We start from the raw sequence: 18,346 nt of genomic DNA on the forward strand, positions 1-18,346 counted from the left end.
ACAATTTTCAGCTATTGAATTAGGGGACTAATTTTAAATGGTATTTCAATAACAATATGAATGATGAAAACCTCTTTTGTATGGCAGGCCATGTTCGAGGATCTAGTTGCAACATGTCATGCCATAAGTAGATGTATTAGAAAACAGCAGCATCACCTCTCATCTTTCTCTTCTTACAACATCTATACAGAGGAATGGGAAAGGGAAGATTAAGATTTGTAGTTTTCAGTGGTTGCCATAAGACACAGTGGGGTTTTTTTTAACTGCCCGATCCTCACAGAACTCACAGGGGAAATATCTTCAGTACATTATATAGGCAATGAACATTTATTTATTTATTTATTTATTTATTTATTTATTTATTTATTTATTTATTTATTTATTTATTTATTTATTTATTCATTTATACGTACATACATACATACATACATACATACATACATACATACATGTCATTTATACCCTGCCTTTCTTCCCAGATCTGAAGTGGCTTACATAATTTTACTTTCCTCCATTTTATCATCACAACAACCCTGTGAAGCTAAGAGTGTATGACAAACCCATGGTCACCCTACAAGCTTTTATGGCAGAGCAGGGATTTAAACCTGGTTCTCACAGGCCTTGTCCACTCTGACTCCTTCACCATACTGGTGTAGTGAACCAAGAACAAAGTGTAGGTTGAAATGAACTGAAAAACCAGCCCACTCATTGGAGAAGTCACCCTTCCCTTTACCTGTGAAGTGTTCTGGAACTGTGAACCCATTTTTAGATTTACTCATAAATGTTAATACTGTGTTCAAAAACGGATTTTTATCAGCTGTGAAACTGACCACTGACAAAACACTCGCTGTGAGCCTTTGTCATGCCACCTATAAAGTGGGGATTATATTGATCCATCTTGCAGGATTATTGTGAATGTAGGCAAGACAAGGGATGCTCCTGATTACCAAGGCCTCTCTCTGTCTGGGGGTAGACTTCCATGAGATGATCTCCTGGGTGGGTGAATTGAAAGGGTACAAAAGTGCACTCTATAGGGGTTAAAAATGCATCTGGCATCTGGAACTTTGCAAACAGTGGTACTCCCTACAACAGTCAATCACCAATTTTAGGGGAATGTAGAATATGTTCAACCAGTGGCTGTCTGAAAGCACTGACTTTTTTTATTAATCTGGCCACCTACTCACCTCAAACATCATATCTGTGGGCATCTTCCTAGTAAATGACAATATGTTTGATTGGAATTACCACACTGGAAACTCCAGGGTCATTAATTTTGGAACTTCACATTACTATAAAAATGATATCAGCTAGGTACGTGCTGTTCAATGATTCCAAAATCTTGAAAATTTTGCAATTCATTTATTCACTCTCTGCTTTTTTTATCCTATAGGATGGCCAGTGGGTGTTTCTTTGTTTTTTTTTAAAACCTTGCTTAAAAAAAGTTTTGCAATATACAAGAACAGCTTTCTATTGTTTCTCCCATCACTTTCCTAGCTAATCCGCCCATCCGTTCAAACTTTTAAGGTTTGGAATTGTGCAACCTCCTCGCCTCCCCCTCCTCACAACTCCCATCCAAAAAAATTAATAATAACCAGAAGCACTCCTATTACAGCACCAGCACGAGCATTACTCATTCATTCAAGTTCAGGCACTCTCACAGTAATATTTAAGGGCTTCTGCAACTCGGTCTTACAGTCTCATCTCTGCTTGGGGCTCACTGGAGACCTTTCATTCGAAGAGAGGCTGAAACTTCCAAGGAAACTGCTCATGAATCGTACTCAAAAAATGTTTTCTTTTCTGTTTCTAGTTTTTTCCCTCTGGTCTTTCTCTTCTACCCAGAATGAAGATGACTACAACGACTTCTTCTACCTAGATTTTGACAATGAAATAGAAAACCCTCCAACAGAAGAAAGTAAGTAGCAGCTGGAGGGGGGGGGGGTATGTGCGGTCATTTGCTTTTCTCTATTTCTTGCAGTCTATTATTCTTTCCCTGTGGTAAAAAACCGAATCCAGCAGATACAAAATAGCATTAATGTAACAAGACCCCCACTTAGCCTGGCAGATTTCTCAGCATATTCTTCCCTTTCATAATGCAGAGGCTGAAATAACAACCGCTGTTTTTTCAACAACTCCTACCTTTCTCTTACTTTCTGGGGAAAGCATTGGCACTTTGGGAGTTTGCAGACAATCTGAGAAGCAGTTATCTTTGTATGCTATGCTACTGCTTAAAGCAAATAGTCGATCACAGAAAAGTGATATAAATGCTGCTATATGTTCTATTCTAGCCATTTCCTGCGACTGTCAACAATACCACACGGAATGGGACAAGCTCTTCATTACGCTGGAGAACTCACAGATGAAACAGAACATGCTGCTTCACTCCCTGGATGAAATCCTTAAGGTGGAGCTGCAGAAACTGAGAGGTGAACTGCTCCAGTGTGTGGAAAACTTTTCTAGTCTTTGCATCACACCCACCACGCAAACCACCTCCCGGATTTCAAACCAACTGGACCAGATGCTGGTGAGGAAGCACAAAGAAGCCGGGAACCTCTCTGGGATGCTTCATGAATCAGAGCAAGGCAAAGTCCTCCAAGAGATTCTACAGCTGAGTCGAAACGTGTCCAACCGACTCAGCAATCTGGAGCATGCTTGGCAGAGGAAAGCAGAGCTGGATACTCAGCAGAAGGGCTTGCCGGAGAAAGACTACATGACGAGAGGAGACAATTTTATTCTGAACTCGCTCTGGCAAGAGCTGCAGGAAACAAAAGCCGAACTGAAAGAATCCCACAAAAAGAAAACACGGAACCTGTTGCCAAGCGGTAAGTTAAAACTCTGTTTGACACGGTCAGCGCTACTAATGCATTTTGCATCTGTTCCCCAAACAGCTGTGTTCATAAATTTGGTGAAATGCTATCACCTGGTACCTTGATTATGCAAGAGGAAACATTACTGCAAAGACTAGGTGGGAGCTGACTGTCTTTACAAAAAGACAAGTCCAACCTATACCATATGGTAGCCAACGAACAGGTACACACAGCATGAAAACAAGCTAACAAACATGGCATGGCTAGGATTACATGTGAAATTATGTTGAAGGAAACCTCAGGGCTCATGTTTTGACTGTAAAAAGAAAGGTCCAAACAGCAAATATATTTGGAAGGCCTTATAGAGTTATTGAAAATATCTGCAAAGCTTTGACTTCTCATCTGCCATGTGCATAGTCACAGATTCAGATACTTATTCATACTTTGCAAAACACTGCTTCTCAGAACAGCCTCCCTGTTTCTTTTCAGTCTTGCCTCCCCTCCCCTCCTACTAACCTGCCTCCTTTACTACATTCCTTGGAGGCTACTTATGCTCAGAATGTGACCCTGGGAGGCCAGTGATTATGTCAACAGGCTATTCATCAGCTCTCACGCTTCAGGACATAAATGGATTCTCCACAGGGGTTCAGGAAGGCAAAACAGTTTTCACCCTGTGCAGTGAAACTGGGTAGTGGATGCCTCACAAAGCTTGTCTGCCTTCCTCTCTGGAAAGACCACTACTTTGATATCTCAACTCTAGCAATCATTCCCACGTGACATTTCAGAGGTTATGATTCATGCTACAAATTAATGAGATGACTTAATATATTTGAATTTTAGCCCTTATTCTCCCCTCCCCCTCCAAATAATTGCATAACCAAGACTTGTAAGATGACCGGAGATATGGTCTCTGGCTGAAGAGATCCAGAAATGCTAATTTTTAAAAAAGAAAGAAAAGAAATGTAGCAGAAATGGTAATGTAATAGGCCATTTAGACTTAGCCACATAAAATGAGCAAAAGCTAAACTTTCCCTACTCTTGTGACATTAATGCTGTAACTAAATGGAGATTTAGCTTGGCAGTGTCTGTTTTTGGTCTCCAAAGGAGTAGATGCCTGCAATGCTATTTCATAAGGGCCCCTTCCGCACACACAAAATAATCCATTTTCAAACCACTTTCACAACTGTTTGCAAGTGGATTTTGCTATTCCGCACAGCTTCAAAGAGCACTGAAAGCAGTTTGAAAGTGCGTTATTCTGCATGTGCGGAATGAGTCAAAAGCTGTTCAAATTTTATTTCAGTTTCATTGAGGCTGGAATTTAGGCAGATGGCTAAGTATCTCGTGTCATTTCTTATGCACGACCAATATACATTCCTGCACATCTAACCAAAAGGGTATGCATGAGCTATCATCATTTTAAATATTTTCAGATATATTAGATTGGAGAAAAGTTTAGCCTTACTAAGCATTCTACATTTTGCCTTCCTGTTGTCTTTCTGGTGCCAAAGTTGTTTGCATTACAACTGTATATATATATACACGCTCATGGTCAGGTGGAAAGATGGCTTCAGTAACATCAGTGGTGCTAACTGCTACACAATAATCAGCAAAATATGAGTCAGTACATTTCTGGCAGCCAGGCCTCCTTTTCATCATTCTTATGATCTTATGAGAAATTATTCACACCCCTTCAATTATTTTACTATGGTACAATATTAGTGGCTCACCATTAGCGTTTTATTTTACAAAAAAAAAAGGGTACACCAAATTAACACTTGGTTATTGGGTTATAATCATGAAACAAAGTAGAAACAATTCAAGTCAACCCCCGCTGGGCACATTTGTACGAAAGCAATAATAAATGGTGTGATTCAGCCAAAGGTAAACCAGATTCACACAGGGATTTTAATGGATATTATGGCCCATGTGTGGCTGCAGCTGGAAGCTGCATCTCTGTGTCACCTCATACTCTTATCCCTGTAATGTTTTTTTAGTAAAGCAAACATGACATCATCCCATTGGAAGTTTCCTCATTCCTACCTGACTTCATTGACGACCTCATGAGGAAAAAAAATCACAACATGATGATGTCATCATGTCACATGTTTTTCAGTATTAGATATTGTTGGGTGAAGACAGGAGGAACACTTGTGGGAAACACAGAGTAGCTCCAGCCTTAGATAAATACTTACTTTTCCCTCACTGAGGTAAAATGTTTAATTTTGGTTGGATTTGCATTCTACAGAATAACTCCACTGACTGTTTTTAATCCACAACAGAATCGTTTGGTTTCGTATGTTTTGATGGGGGGAAGAAAAGTCATGATTTGATTATGAACAAGAAGAGCAGATTTTTGAAATATCCCATAAATCCCTCTGGAAATCTTTTCAAAAAGAGTTTTCAGCAACTGGTTTTGATTTCTCACATAACCTGGATTTCGGCCAGGTTGACTTTGGGAAGGTTTTCTAATTATGCTGTTGCTGGGCTCTTATGAAACTGGTTTTGATTTCGCTTCCTGCTTGATAATAAAGCTAGAAATTCTGATAATTAAAAAGTCATTTATCCACAGAGCTCTTTGCTCTTTAAACAAGCGCCCTTACCGAACCATCTCTGCGTGTCCAGTTCTAAATGTTCAAAATTATTTAACGCATTCAGAAGTTCAGAACTAAACCCCATGTGACCAGCCCAATAAGCAGAAAAGGTTACAAGCTGCAAACGGTCTTTTATTTTACAGTACCTCAATTCATTCACACAGTTATTGCAGAGAACCCCCGACAACCTTATAGTCATAATTAGAGTTGCCAAACTTGGACACTTCCCAGGATTGCAACTGATCTCCAGGCAACCGACATCAGTTCACCTAGAGAAAATGGCTGCTTTGGAAGGTGGATTCTATGGCATTAAATTCCACTGAATAATAATAATAATAATAATAATAATAATAATAATAATAATAATAATAATAATAATTTGGATTTATACCCCCCTTTCTCTCCTGTAAGGAAACTCAAGGTGGCCTACAAGCTCCTTTCCCTTCCTCTCCCCTCAACAGACACCTTGTGAGGTAGGTGGGGCTGAGAGAGTTCTGAGAGAACTGTGACTAGCCCAAGGTCACCCAGCAGGAATGTAGGAGTGCAGAAACGTATCTGGTTAACCAGATAAGCCTCTGCCACTCAGGTGGAGGAGTGGGGAATCAAACCCAGTTCTCCAGATTAGAATCCACCTGCTCTTAATCACTACACCAAGCTGGCTCCCTCCCCTCCCTAAACCTGCCTTCCTCAGGCTCCATCCCCCCAAACTTCCGATATTTCCCAATCCAGAGATGGCAACCCTGGTCGTAGTGATGCATTCTGGTGTGGTGTTGTGGTTAGAGTGTCCATCCAGGATCTGGGAGACCCAAGTTTGAATCCTCACTCTGCCATGGCAGCTTGCTGGGTGACCTTTGGCCAGTCACACACTCTGTGCCTAGCCTACCTCTCAAGTTTATTATGAGGATAACATGGAGAGGGAGAAAAATGTTGGGTCTCTCCCAGGTTGAAAATAAATGTATGTGCTGTTTTTCCTTTTTTCTTTTTTTAAAAAAGGGACTAACTTGTTTTTTGTTTAAAACAAAAAACAATGCCAGTCATTCACACATGGCCAGTCAAGTACAACTGAGGTTTGTTAAAAAGTTTTGAGTCACCATGCTCTGTTACATTCTGTATCGGTCCCTTATATGTCCAAATTGATCTTTTTTTCTGTATCTAAATGTGCTTAGTATTTCTTTTTCCTTTACAGCAAAAAGCATTTTCTTTTGTTTGTCGTGAACATAATTGGGGACCAACCAAAATATCAATGAGAACACACTGAATTCAAAATTAAAAGTAATAGGACATAGTCCTAAGGACTACCTGCTCCATATAAACCTATATGATCACTTTGACCATCTTCAAGTCACTCTTACTTTGGGTTCCCCAATCACCTGGTCAGGCTGGTTAGGTTAGGCAGACCAGGTATCCCACTACAGCTAGAGAACTCTTGTCCCTGACCTACGGCTTCCTGTTAATGCCCAGTACAGTAATGGCAGCAAAATGGAGGAAAAAAGTGGCATCACAATGACATCACTTCTGGTCATGTAACTGGAAATGATGACACACATCACTGAGATGATCTAGCAATTGCCTAAATCTCTTTGGTTCTAGATCCACCTGATTGGGCTGCAATTGCCTTGTTTCCTCTTTGTACATCTGTAGCTATAGGTATATGTGACTGGAAATGTTTTATGCCAAAATGCATATTAGAAATATTATCAAACATTATGAAATAGCTTGCATTTCTGTTTATAATGAATCTCATATGTAATCAAACAGTTTGATTCAAACTGGATTTCCCAAGTCAAGGCAGATTACTCTAACCATTACATAAGGCCAAACTGCACATGTGGAAATTACTCAGCGCTGCTAACAGTGGTATCACTGGTTTTTTCTCCCCATGGTACAATATTCCAAGAGAGGAGAACATATACAATCAAAAGGGTTATAGAGCATATAATTAAAAACTGATATCACATTGTTTCTGGTCCTGATGCTTTTATGTAATTATGACACCATTGCGAAAAAAATTGTGAGCTGTTTTGGAAGGCCCCTTGGTGCTTTAAATATTATATGGGGTATTTATTTAAATAAATATATAAACAGTTGCCATAGGATTCATACAAAGTCAGTGAGGTAGAATAAGAATAGAATGGGAGCCTGGCCTTGGATTGACTGCTTAAGTTGATGGTACAACAAAAAGATTAGAGATAGTTTTGAGGTTGAGTGGGAAGGGTTATCAGAACCTCATGTCATCTAGGGCTCCCGTGGGTGGGGTTGGGGTTGGGAGGGTAAAGTCGCCATACTGGTTGTTTTAAACTGTGGGATTAAATTATTGTTTTATGTATTTTATTGTACTACATTAATTTATGATGTACACCGCCCTGAGCCTTCTGGGAAGGACAGTCTACAAATATAATAAATGAATGAATGAATTAATTAATTATGTAGGAACAAGTATACAGCCCCATCCAAAGGAGGCGGGAGTGAATCACGCCATGCATCTGTGCTGGTAGATTTGCCCTTCCTGGGATACAATGGTGGATTTTTGGTGGCAGGGAGGTTTTCCTTTGTTCTCTGCCTCCTTTCATCGCCAAAAAGCCCTCTTGGAGGTAGCAGGGCAGAGTGGCTGCAGCATTGTGTCTCACCGCCTCCAGCTTTGATTGGGACTGCCTGAGATACTTGGGTAACAGATGACCTTTGTATTGCAGTTTGATTTTGGAAATTGATTGGTCTCTACCTTATCAGCAGTGATGGGATTCAAATAATTTAACAACCGGTTCGGGTGGCGGGATTCAAATAATTTAACAACTGGTTGTTTACAATCACCATTTTAACAACCGGTTCTGCTGAAGTGGTGCGAACCTGCTAAATCCCGCCACTGGTTATCAGCCTCCTAGGTGGGGAGAGGCCAACCCTCCTTCTAGCAGCAAAAGGAGGTGAATGCGCGCGCGCGCGCGCACACACACACACACACACACACACACACACACAGAGAGAGAGAGAGAGAGAGAGAGAGAGAGAAACAAAAAAAGTGGCACGGTATGGTGAGAGGGCTAGCCATTGTTGGCGGTGAATGCTGGAAATGTGGGACAGCAAAGGTACTGGGGGAGCACTATTGATGCTATGCGTACATATGGGACATTTAAATTTTATTGAAATACTTAGTTTTGGTTAGTTCTTAAATCTGCAGGTGGTAGAATCCTTAAATTTGCCAACTCAATGCATTGCGGAATCATGTGCATCGCATCATATATTTATCCCATAAAATTTATATGTAAGATTTTTGCTGATTGGAAACACGTTCCCAGAACCATATGAACAAATTATACTGCCCTATGGTTATCTGAAAAGCACATGAGACTTGTAAATAATGAAAGTTGTTGATAATGGCTTCTCCCCCCCTTTTTTTTGGCAGGTTGTGAGACAGCTCTTTTATTCCCAATGCGTTCCAAAAAGATCTTTGCAAGCGTTCATCCAACAGCTGAAATGATGCTCTCGTCCTTTACTGTCTGCATGTGGGTCAAAGTGACTGAAATGCTTGATAAAACTATTGTTTTCTCATATGGAACCAAAAGAAATCCTTATGAGATCCAGCTTTACCTTAGCTATGATTCTGCTGTTCTGACTGTGAGTAGTGACTTGAACAAGATAGTTGCTCAAAATGTCATTTCCTCTGGACAGTGGACTCACTTTTGTGGCATCTGGAACTCAGTTAATGGGAACGCATCATTGTGGGTAAGTGGAAAACGCCTCAAGGCCTCCTCAGATATAGCTGAGGAACACATCATTCCAGATGGTGGAATTCTGCAGATTGGCCAAGAAAAGAATGGCTGTTGTGTTGGAGGTGGTTTCAATGAATCTCTAGCTTTCTCTGGAAAAATAACTGGCTTTAATATTTGGAACAGAGTCCTAAGCGAAAAAGAGATAACAAGGCAGAGTGGAGAAGAAGCATGCAACATTCGTGGTGACATAGTTGGTTGGGGGGTTACAGAGATTCTGCCTCATGGAGGAGCTCAGTATGTTTTTAGTTTCTGAACAAATGCAAAAATTATCCCTCTAGACTGCATGATCATGTCAAACACAGTGTCTAGCATTTCTACAAATCTGACGGCTGATTTACATGATATTGCCTCTACATAGGGGTTGCTCTAAAGCTCAAAGGTTTGTCTTCTATGTGGAAAACTGCCTAATCCATGAGGTAAACCAGGACATACCATGAGCTGCCACTCAAACACTGTTAATAAAGAAACGCCTAAATGAAATTCTATACGGCAAAAGTCTTCTTGGGGTGAATGTAGCAGAAAGCAGTCATAGCTACCTTACTGCAGGTTCCCTGTTCATTTGCGCTATTCACACAAGACAAATGATGCCAGAAGGAGGAAATGAATGAGCGAATGGATGGGCAAACAGTGTTGAAAGATGGTGGGAAAGGAGCTTTCTGCAGATGACAGTAACAGCTCTCAGAAGAACTAACTACTACACTTTCCTGGAGCCTTCCCAGCACATCACATCTTATTAATGGGCTCCCAGATAAACCAGAGTGAAGAATCATCAGCACCTGGGAACTATCTAAAATGGCTTCCCTGTGGCAGCAGTATCGCGTGCGTTCTAGATTGAGGAATGGATCCAAACACTGGCTCAGCAAAACAAAGTTGAAACTTACTCAAAGATGTTTTTGAACATACTGAAGAAATACATTGGAGCAGTCCTTCTTAATACAGGGACTGCTTTTAGCCCAAGCTGATTCTATGGCATATAGGTGCCACATAGCAAATTTTTGTTCAAGGACTTTCAGCAATCAAATAACTATACAAAAATGGCTAGAGAGCCTATGTGGTGTAGCGATTAAGAGCTGTGGACTCTAATCTGGAGAACTGGATTTGATTCCCCACACCTCCACATGATGCCTGCTGGGTGACCTTGGGCAGGTCACAGTTCTCTCAGAACACTCTCAGCCCCACCTACCTCACAAGATGTCTGTTGTGGGGAGGGGAAGGGAAGGTGTTTGTAAGCCACTGAGACTTCTTAAAGTTAGAGAAAAGTGGGGAACAAAACCCAACTCTTCTTCCAGAACTTTTATCTGCAAAGCTAATATTATACCATTTTTTGAGGAATCCCATTTGTAGATGTTATATTACTAATGTGAATTTTACTGAACAGACATGAAGTAACAAGTTTCGTTTTGTTCATTGTTCCTGGTATGCACACCTGAATAAACCTAGTGCTTTGTCCAAGCTATTACTTATACTGGAGTCAACCTAGTTTTCAGATAATTACAGTTTTCCTGCTGTATTATTCTTTGAAGAGGATACAGCTGTATTATATTGTAAATGGATTTTGTACTAATTTTATTGAAATTATTTTTATATAATTGTACCATAAATAAAAATACTTTATGAAAAGTGAATTTTCTGCAGGTTTTTCCCCCTCAAGCTTCTAAATTAAAAGCAAGACCAGCATTACTATTTTGCCTTTCATCCCCTCACATCCTTCACTAATACACATCCTTCATTAATTGTAGAAACGTTTCTCAAAAACAGATCTTTTAAATCTGGGGGCTGAGAAGCGAATTATGCTTTGCAGCCACATTCCAATATAGAGTTAACCACAGTAAGCATACTGAAATCAATTGGATTAAACATGCTTAACACAGGGTTAGTTGTAGCCAAGCCTGTTACTGAATCTTTGGCCATCCCAGCCAAAATACAGGAAGCAGGGACTTTCTCTTAGAAGGAATTACTAGTGTGCGCTAATGGTCAACCTAACACTTCACTGTTATAGAGCAGGTTTCAGGAATGAAATGCACAGATATAGGATGGGTGATACTTGGCTTAACAACAGTTGATGCGAAAGGGATCTAGGAGTCTTAGTAGACCATGAACATGAGTCAGCAGTGTGATGCAGCCGTCAAGAAAGCCAACGTGATTCTGGGCTGCATCGATAGGAGTATTGTGTCTACAAGGGATGTAACAATACCTCTCTATTCTGGATTGGTCAGACCTCACCTGGAATACTGTATCCAGTTCTGGGCATCACAGTTCAAGAACGATACTGACAAGCTGGAATGGGTCTAAGAGTGGGTAACCAAAATAGTAGAAGGTCTGGAATCCATGCCCTAAAGGGAGAGACTTATGTGGATTCTGCAAAGTATATACCAAGTGGCAATCATTATAAATGAATTTGTTTTCCAAGGGAAAACGAATTGCAACTTGTTATAAATATACTCTGCAGAATGAGCATTAAGGAGCTGGGTATGTTTAGTGTGGAGAAGTGAAGGTTAAGGGGTGACATGATAGTCATGTTTAAATATTTGAAGGGATGTCATGTTGAAGAGGGAGCAAGCTTGTTTACTGCTGCTCCAGAGACTAGGACACGGAGTAATGGATTCAAATTATGAGAAAAGAGATTCCACCTAAACATTAGGTAGAACTTCCTGACAGTACGAGCTGTTTGACAGTGGAATACACTGCCTCAGAGTGTGGTGGAGTCTCATTCTTTGGAGGTTTTTAAACAGAGACTGATGGCCATCTGATAAGGGTGGTTTGATTGTATATTCCTGCATGGTAGGGGGTTAAACTTGATGGCCCTGGTGGTCTCTTCCAATTCTATGATTCTATACTGAAGAAATACAGTAATGTGACTTCCACATGCAGCTGCTGGTACTTCAGCCCTTTTCAAAAGAGTTTTCCAAGGTCTCAGGCTAAGATCTTCCACATCACATTTCCCCAGTTCAAGTTTACCTTCCTCAGAGGTTCCATCATCCAAATGCTGAGGTCACTGGCACATTTGGCTGAGATGATTTCAATACCATCTGAAGGTACTCATAGGCCCTTTGCACACAAGCTCCCAAAAATGTTTTGCAAACATTTTCAGAACATTTTCAAAACCCCTCATTGTCCACACTTAACCCCCCAAAAAACTCTTGCAGGCTGCCATTTAGTGGGTGTTTCTTTTTAAAAATAACACCTTAGATTCAAAGCCTTGTGCTGCGAGTCTCTATAGGTCGTGCCTACATTGCTATGTACACATGACCCCTCAAAACAAAACAAAAAACCCTGATGGAAATACAGCTCAGGAAAAGGCACTGAAAAAGATGTTGGGGACTGCAGAGAGGCCTGGAAAATGTTTTAAAGGAATTGCACAGCAAGTACAAATGTTTTCAAAAAAGAATCACTAGGGAACAGCATGCAACTAAAATGTTTTCAGGCAGCAAATAAAATGGGCTAAATACCAAGTGGAACTCCATGGAGGAAACATTTTATTGCCTGCCTCAAAACATTTTATTTGGTTTATGTGGAAAGGGCCATAGTTAAGTAATGCTAGAGATGTACCCAGTGGTGGGATCCAAAAATTTTAGTAACAGGTTCCCATGGTGGTGGGATTCAAACAGTGGGGTAGCGCCAATGGGGCTGGGCTGGGCATGACGGGGGCATGGCCGGGGCATTCCAGGGGTGGGGCATTGCTGGGCAGGGCTGTGGCAAGTACGCAGCCACTGCGCCGGTCCTTGGGTGGAAAACGAATGCACGCAGGTGCAGGCTGCCACGCACACCAGTGCACCTCCTGCTAGACTGCTTCAAGTTCTGCGCTCTACTGCTGAGGAGCGGAGGAGGGGCGTAACTAAGGCAAAAATCACATGGCAAAATCACCAATTAGTAACCCCCTCTCGGCACACACAAATAATTAGTAACCTACTCTCGGGAACCTGTGAGAACCTGCTGGATCCCACCTCTGGATGTACCGGTATTAGTCTCCAAGTCTTTATCTCCATAGGTAGTTTAAGATTAAAATCAAACAGAGAATTCTATCTCACAATGATTTATGCATCACAGAAAAACACTGATATGCCAGCATCCCCAATTACTGCTTCAAGAGCAGCAGGTATGATGTCAACTCAAGGGAGGTTGCCAAGCTTGAGCAGCAGTGGGAGAAAAGTAACAATCCACCAGGTAATGTAGGGGGCAGAATTGGGTCCAGTTTTATCGCAACGTTTCCAATGATTCCTACAGCTACCTATGCCACCTCCATTTTTTAATTGGAAGTGACATGATACTGCAGACTCCCCCATATTCCCACCCACAGACTTTCCACTGGTTGCTAGGCACTTGTAAGAGCAATACATTACGCATAAAAGCCCAGTCCTACAAGCTGCTTTGGCAGTGCTTCCATTTTATAGGACTAATTAGGTTGTGCAACTCTCTGGTCCTAATCATACTGTTGTAGCTATCTGGACCACACATGGAGCACTGTTAGAAAATAAATAATTGTACAATGATTCAAGGGTTTACTGGAAAGACGCACCTGATAGATCTGAATCCAGTTTCCCTCTTCATCCCAAACTATTGATTAGCACTTTCATCTACTAGAGGTTCTGTTTATTCTAAACTGGAATCCAATACACAGAATCCATTTGCATAGAAGGTTTTTTTTTATCTAGACAGAGATACAGGCATGGCGAATTACTTCTCCTAGATGGATCAGGGTGATGGATCATATACATAAAAGTCAGCAGATTTATCCCTCCCTTTTATGCATTTCCTTTTGTTCTTCAAGTGAACTCAAACATTTCCGATTCCTAAACCTTATCAGATCATTGTGAAACTAATAATTTCTGGAATTTCTTTCTCAGACATACAGAGCAACATCTGGTGGTAGAATAATGTAAATGCAAAGACATATAGGAAATAAATTAAATAGATTTTAAGAACTTTTAAGAACATAAGAACATAAGAACAAGTTTGCTGGATCAGACCAGAGTCCATCTAGTCCAGCACTCTGCTACTCGCAGTAGCCCACCAGGAAGCTCACATGCAGGATGTGAAAGCAATGGCCTTCTGCTGCTGCTGCTCCTGAGCACCTAGTCTGCTAAGGCATTTGCAATCTCTGATCAAGGAGGATCAAGATTGGTAGCCATAGATCAACTTCTCCATAAATCTGCCCAAGCCCTTTTTAAAGCTATCTAGGTTAGTGGCCATCACCACCTCCTATGGCAGCATATTCCAAACACCAAGCACACGTTGTGTGAAATTTTTTTCCCTTTTATTAGTCCTAATTCTTCCCCCCAGCATTTTCAATGTATGCCCCCTGGTTCTAGTATTGTGAGAAAGAGAGAAAAATTTCTCTTTGTCAACATTTTCTACCCCATGCATAATTTTATAGACTTCAATCATATTCCCCCCTCAGACGTCTCCTCTCCAAACTAAAGAGTCCCAAACGCTGCAGCCTCTCCTCATAAGGAAGGTGATCCAATCCCTCAATCATCCTCATTGCCCTTCTCTGCACTTTTTCTACCTCTTCGATATCCTTTTTGAGATGTGGCAACCAGAACTGAACACAGTATCCTTGAATTAAACGTTAGATTACTGACTGTGACATTTTAAGAAAACTTTCCTGGGAATAAGTCCCATTGAATAGACCTGAGTAGACTTATTTAGGATTGCTCTCTAAATTTCTTATCTACCTTCAATGTGAAAACAAAAGTTGTCATCAATATGCGGATGACACCCAGCTCTACATAGCCTTATTCAAGTTTCCTGGTGATATGGTGGAGGTCCTAGTTTGCTGCCTGACTGTGGTAAACTGGCTAACTGAAATTAAGCCGTGAAAAGACAAAGTAAATGTTGGTTGAGAAGACAGAGCCTTGGGGTAATACTAAACACAATGCTATTGCTAGAGTTAAGTTAATGCAGCAGCAAGTTAATGCAGCAGCAAAAAGGCACTTTATTTCCCCTGCTTCCACTGCGCTGCCCACCATCCGGCAGAATTCATCTGCCATTGCCCTGCTGTTGCAGCGAGGCCCCTTTTTCTTTTGTGTGTTGCACATGTGCAGCTACGCAGGTGCAGCTGATCCTATTGTGGGATAATCGGCATGGCTGTGGGTATTCATTTCTGCATGCCTGCATAGCTACACATGTGTTGCATGGAATTAAAGAAAGAGGGAAGAATCACTGTGCGAAGGCACAAAAGCAACTTGGATTGTTTTCATGTGCTCCAATTGCTGCTTCCACAGCATGCATGTGAATGGGAAAAAGGAAAACGGGTTCCTTTATAATGACTGCAACTCATTATACATTTGTTGTGCGGAATCAGCCAATGATGAACCAAAATCCACTTTTTCTTACCTTGCAGGATGCTTTTTACAATTGCTTCTGTGTGCTCAGCCAAGAGATCTGCTTTGCTGATGGCCGCCAGGGAAAGATAACTTGACATATTCCTGCACAGCTCTTTGTTACCCCTTTGCAGAAATTTCACTGCCACTGGGACAGCCAGGGCCATAACGGGAGGACGATTGTAATTCTGTTGGGGAAAATGGAAGGAAGGAAGGAAGGAAGGAAGGAAGGAAGGAAGGAAGGAAGGAGCAAGTGAAGACAACAGCTATTACAATCTATTGCACCAAACTGGAGATTGCCCAACCATTCAGCTTAGGCTGAAACATCTATGCTTGCCTTTGTCCTTTTAGGCTGGATACAGGGCTTGTATAGCTCTTAAACATAAGGTCATGGAATGGTGTTCCAGGCACGTCTCTTTAGTATTGAGTCCTCACATTTTATCACAAGGGGCTACAGAAAAACAAACAGCAAACAGAGGCAACGCTTGTTCTGCCTGTTAAGTGAAACTTTTTCTGCCCAACTGTAAGATGATCCAAGACATTTCTGCACCATGCTAAGTAGTGGCACTGCATGGCGCAGCAGTTCACCTCAAGCTCGCTTGATATTGCAGAATATTGCCAGAGAGGATGAAACAATTTATGGACTGAGTACAGCTGAACATAAGAACATAAGAAAGAGCCTGCTGGATCAGACCAGAGTCCATCTAGTCCAGCACTCTGCTACTCGCAGTGGCCCACCAGGTGCCTTTGGGAGCTCACATGCAGGAGGTGAAAGCCTTCTGCTGCTGCTGTTCCCGAGCACCTGGTCTGCTAAGGCAAACATGATTTCAAAGCTGTATCTCAACATCCTTGAGATATATGAAGACCGGCAGGCTATAAATATTCTAAATAAAATCCTTTGTTTCAGTGAACTGACTAACTTTTGAAAGTGTTCTCTGTTTCACTGGTGCTTCTGAGAATTCAGGCCCAAACAACTATGGAGGTCCCATGCTGGCTTACCAACTTATAGCCCTGTACTCTCTCTTCCGCCCTGTCTCCTTTTCTCATAAAAATACCATAATGGGAATATCAAAAATACTTGCTAGAGGCAGTCTCAAGACCACTAAAACCTTTTAATCACCTGCCGCTTGCACGCATCTTGAACCGGTATCATGGATTTAATGGTAATTAATGAAGTTCAGCAAACAGGGTTTTTGGTTTGACAGGGTTACGGTAACAAGTGAAGCAGAGACAATGGAAGGCTTGTTCTATGTATTGAAGAATTATACTTTTGGAAACCAAAACCATTGAGGATTCAGGATAGATTTTTTTTTCCGTTTTGTTATCGTATGAAGCGTTTACTTGGAATTGATCCTAGAGTTTCAAAGCAGAAAAGAATGGAACTGGACATACAAAGAGTTTTAATTCAGCAGTGCTCTGATGTGGAACCAAGTTGAGAAGCTTGACCCAAATACACACACAGCGAAATCACGTTCTTGTTCCTTTTGGATGGAAGCGGCCAAGAGTCAAAATAGATTCTCATGATTTTTAAGTATCTTTAAAGTAATGTGAAACCTTTGGGGTTATTCGTGGTTAGTAGCTGGAGCTAGATAATAAGAAACATTTATACTGTTGAAAGTTTGCTGTCAGGAGTGGCAAGATTAAAATCGGGGAAAAAACTCCAAAGGCAAACAGTGAGAGGGGGAGCGGGGGGGGGGGGGAGAGAGAGATATTCTGGATCAGCCTCAGGCCCTATTGATGAAAAGGAACAACCTCCTGACCAGTTATTCCCTAGGATTACTTCTGTGAGAAGAGACTATGCTTTTGTTTGACCCTCCCAATGGTAAGGTTACCATTTTCACGGTGGGCAATGCCTGGAGATTTGGGGGGGGGGAGGGTTGAAGCCTGAGGAGAACAGGGTTTGGGGAAGGACTTCAATCGGGAATACTGCCATAGAATCCACCTTCCTCAGTTGCCATTTTTTCCAGGGGAATGGATCTCTGTCACCTGGAGATCAGGTGTAATCCCAAGAGATTTCCCAAGAGACCTGCAAGTTAGCCATCCTATCCCAGAGGTAACTCCATTCTTTTCCAGTCAGGGCTGGTTCAAATCACAATTGGCTGCTTGGGGCTCTGTGAAAACAGGAGCATCACTTTCTCCCCAGTGACTCCTTCCTTCTCTGGATGTCCTTGGCTTTTTTCATGTGGATGTTTTGCTCAGCACTGGCTTCCTTACAGCACTGCTGTTTTGGAGACCATCCATATGACATCATCCTCTATTCATTCTGCTTCTGCATGATTTGCTGTGATCTTTCCCAAAGATCTGATTTGTTAGGATCTTTTTAGAAAGACAGTAGTCAAAGTGCCTTTCAATAACATATGAATGGGACGATGAACATTTTTCAAGTTCCACTCACATAGCCACCTTTTTTGTTAACTCAGCTTCTGCAACAGCTACCATGCTGTAGTTTTTTCCCAAGCTTTTCAAAAAAAATCAGTAATAGCTAAATCACTATAATCTATAGCATTATAACGATCGATTGCAACAAAATACTTGACTCCATCTTCCATTTTTTAAAAAGCTTTTTGCTGAAGTTATAAAGAAATAAGTACTGACTGCACATTTCTCCTTATAACACAGCAACAAAAAGGGCCACAGAAACAATTTTTTTATTTGCATGACAATAAGTACATTGTCACAATGATCTGGTATAATGCTATTACAATATACCTATTAGCAATGCTTAAATGCCCTCCAAAAATCCTCTGATGGGGGATGACAACTAAGGAAGGGAAGTACAGCTTCTGCCTGGATGCTTTAGTGCTACTGCAAGTTCCTCTGCATTCTCAGCAGCAAAATGAGCCACACAGACAACGGTCTCTGTA

At 41.3% G+C, this 18,346-nt stretch overlaps 2 protein-coding genes across 2 annotated transcripts in view; one reads left to right on the top strand and one right to left on the bottom strand.

The window, feature by feature from the left end:
• VEPH1 (ventricular zone expressed PH domain containing 1) overlaps positions 1–18,346 on the bottom strand; it is a 134,371-nt gene that overhangs the window by 99,791 nt on the left and 16,234 nt on the right. The window contains exon 4 of the mRNA XM_048506926.1: positions 15,496–15,670. Coding sequence (XP_048362883.1) covers positions 15,496–15,670 — 175 coding nt within the window. The remainder of the gene's footprint in view (positions 1–15,495; positions 15,671–18,346) is intronic.
• Positions 1,639–10,779, top strand: PTX3 (pentraxin 3). Its single transcript, XM_048506196.1, has 3 exons — positions 1,639–1,912; positions 2,286–2,819; positions 8,793–10,779. The coding sequence occupies exons 1-3, from the start codon at positions 1,768–1,770 to the stop codon at positions 9,410–9,412; spliced, it is 1,299 nt and encodes a 432-aa protein (XP_048362153.1). The 5' UTR covers positions 1,639–1,767; the 3' UTR covers positions 9,413–10,779.

Source organism: Sphaerodactylus townsendi, linkage group LG08, assembly GCF_021028975.2.
Source record: "Sphaerodactylus townsendi isolate TG3544 linkage group LG08, MPM_Stown_v2.3, whole genome shotgun sequence".
Classification (NCBI taxonomy): domain Eukaryota; kingdom Metazoa; phylum Chordata; class Lepidosauria; order Squamata; family Sphaerodactylidae; genus Sphaerodactylus; species Sphaerodactylus townsendi.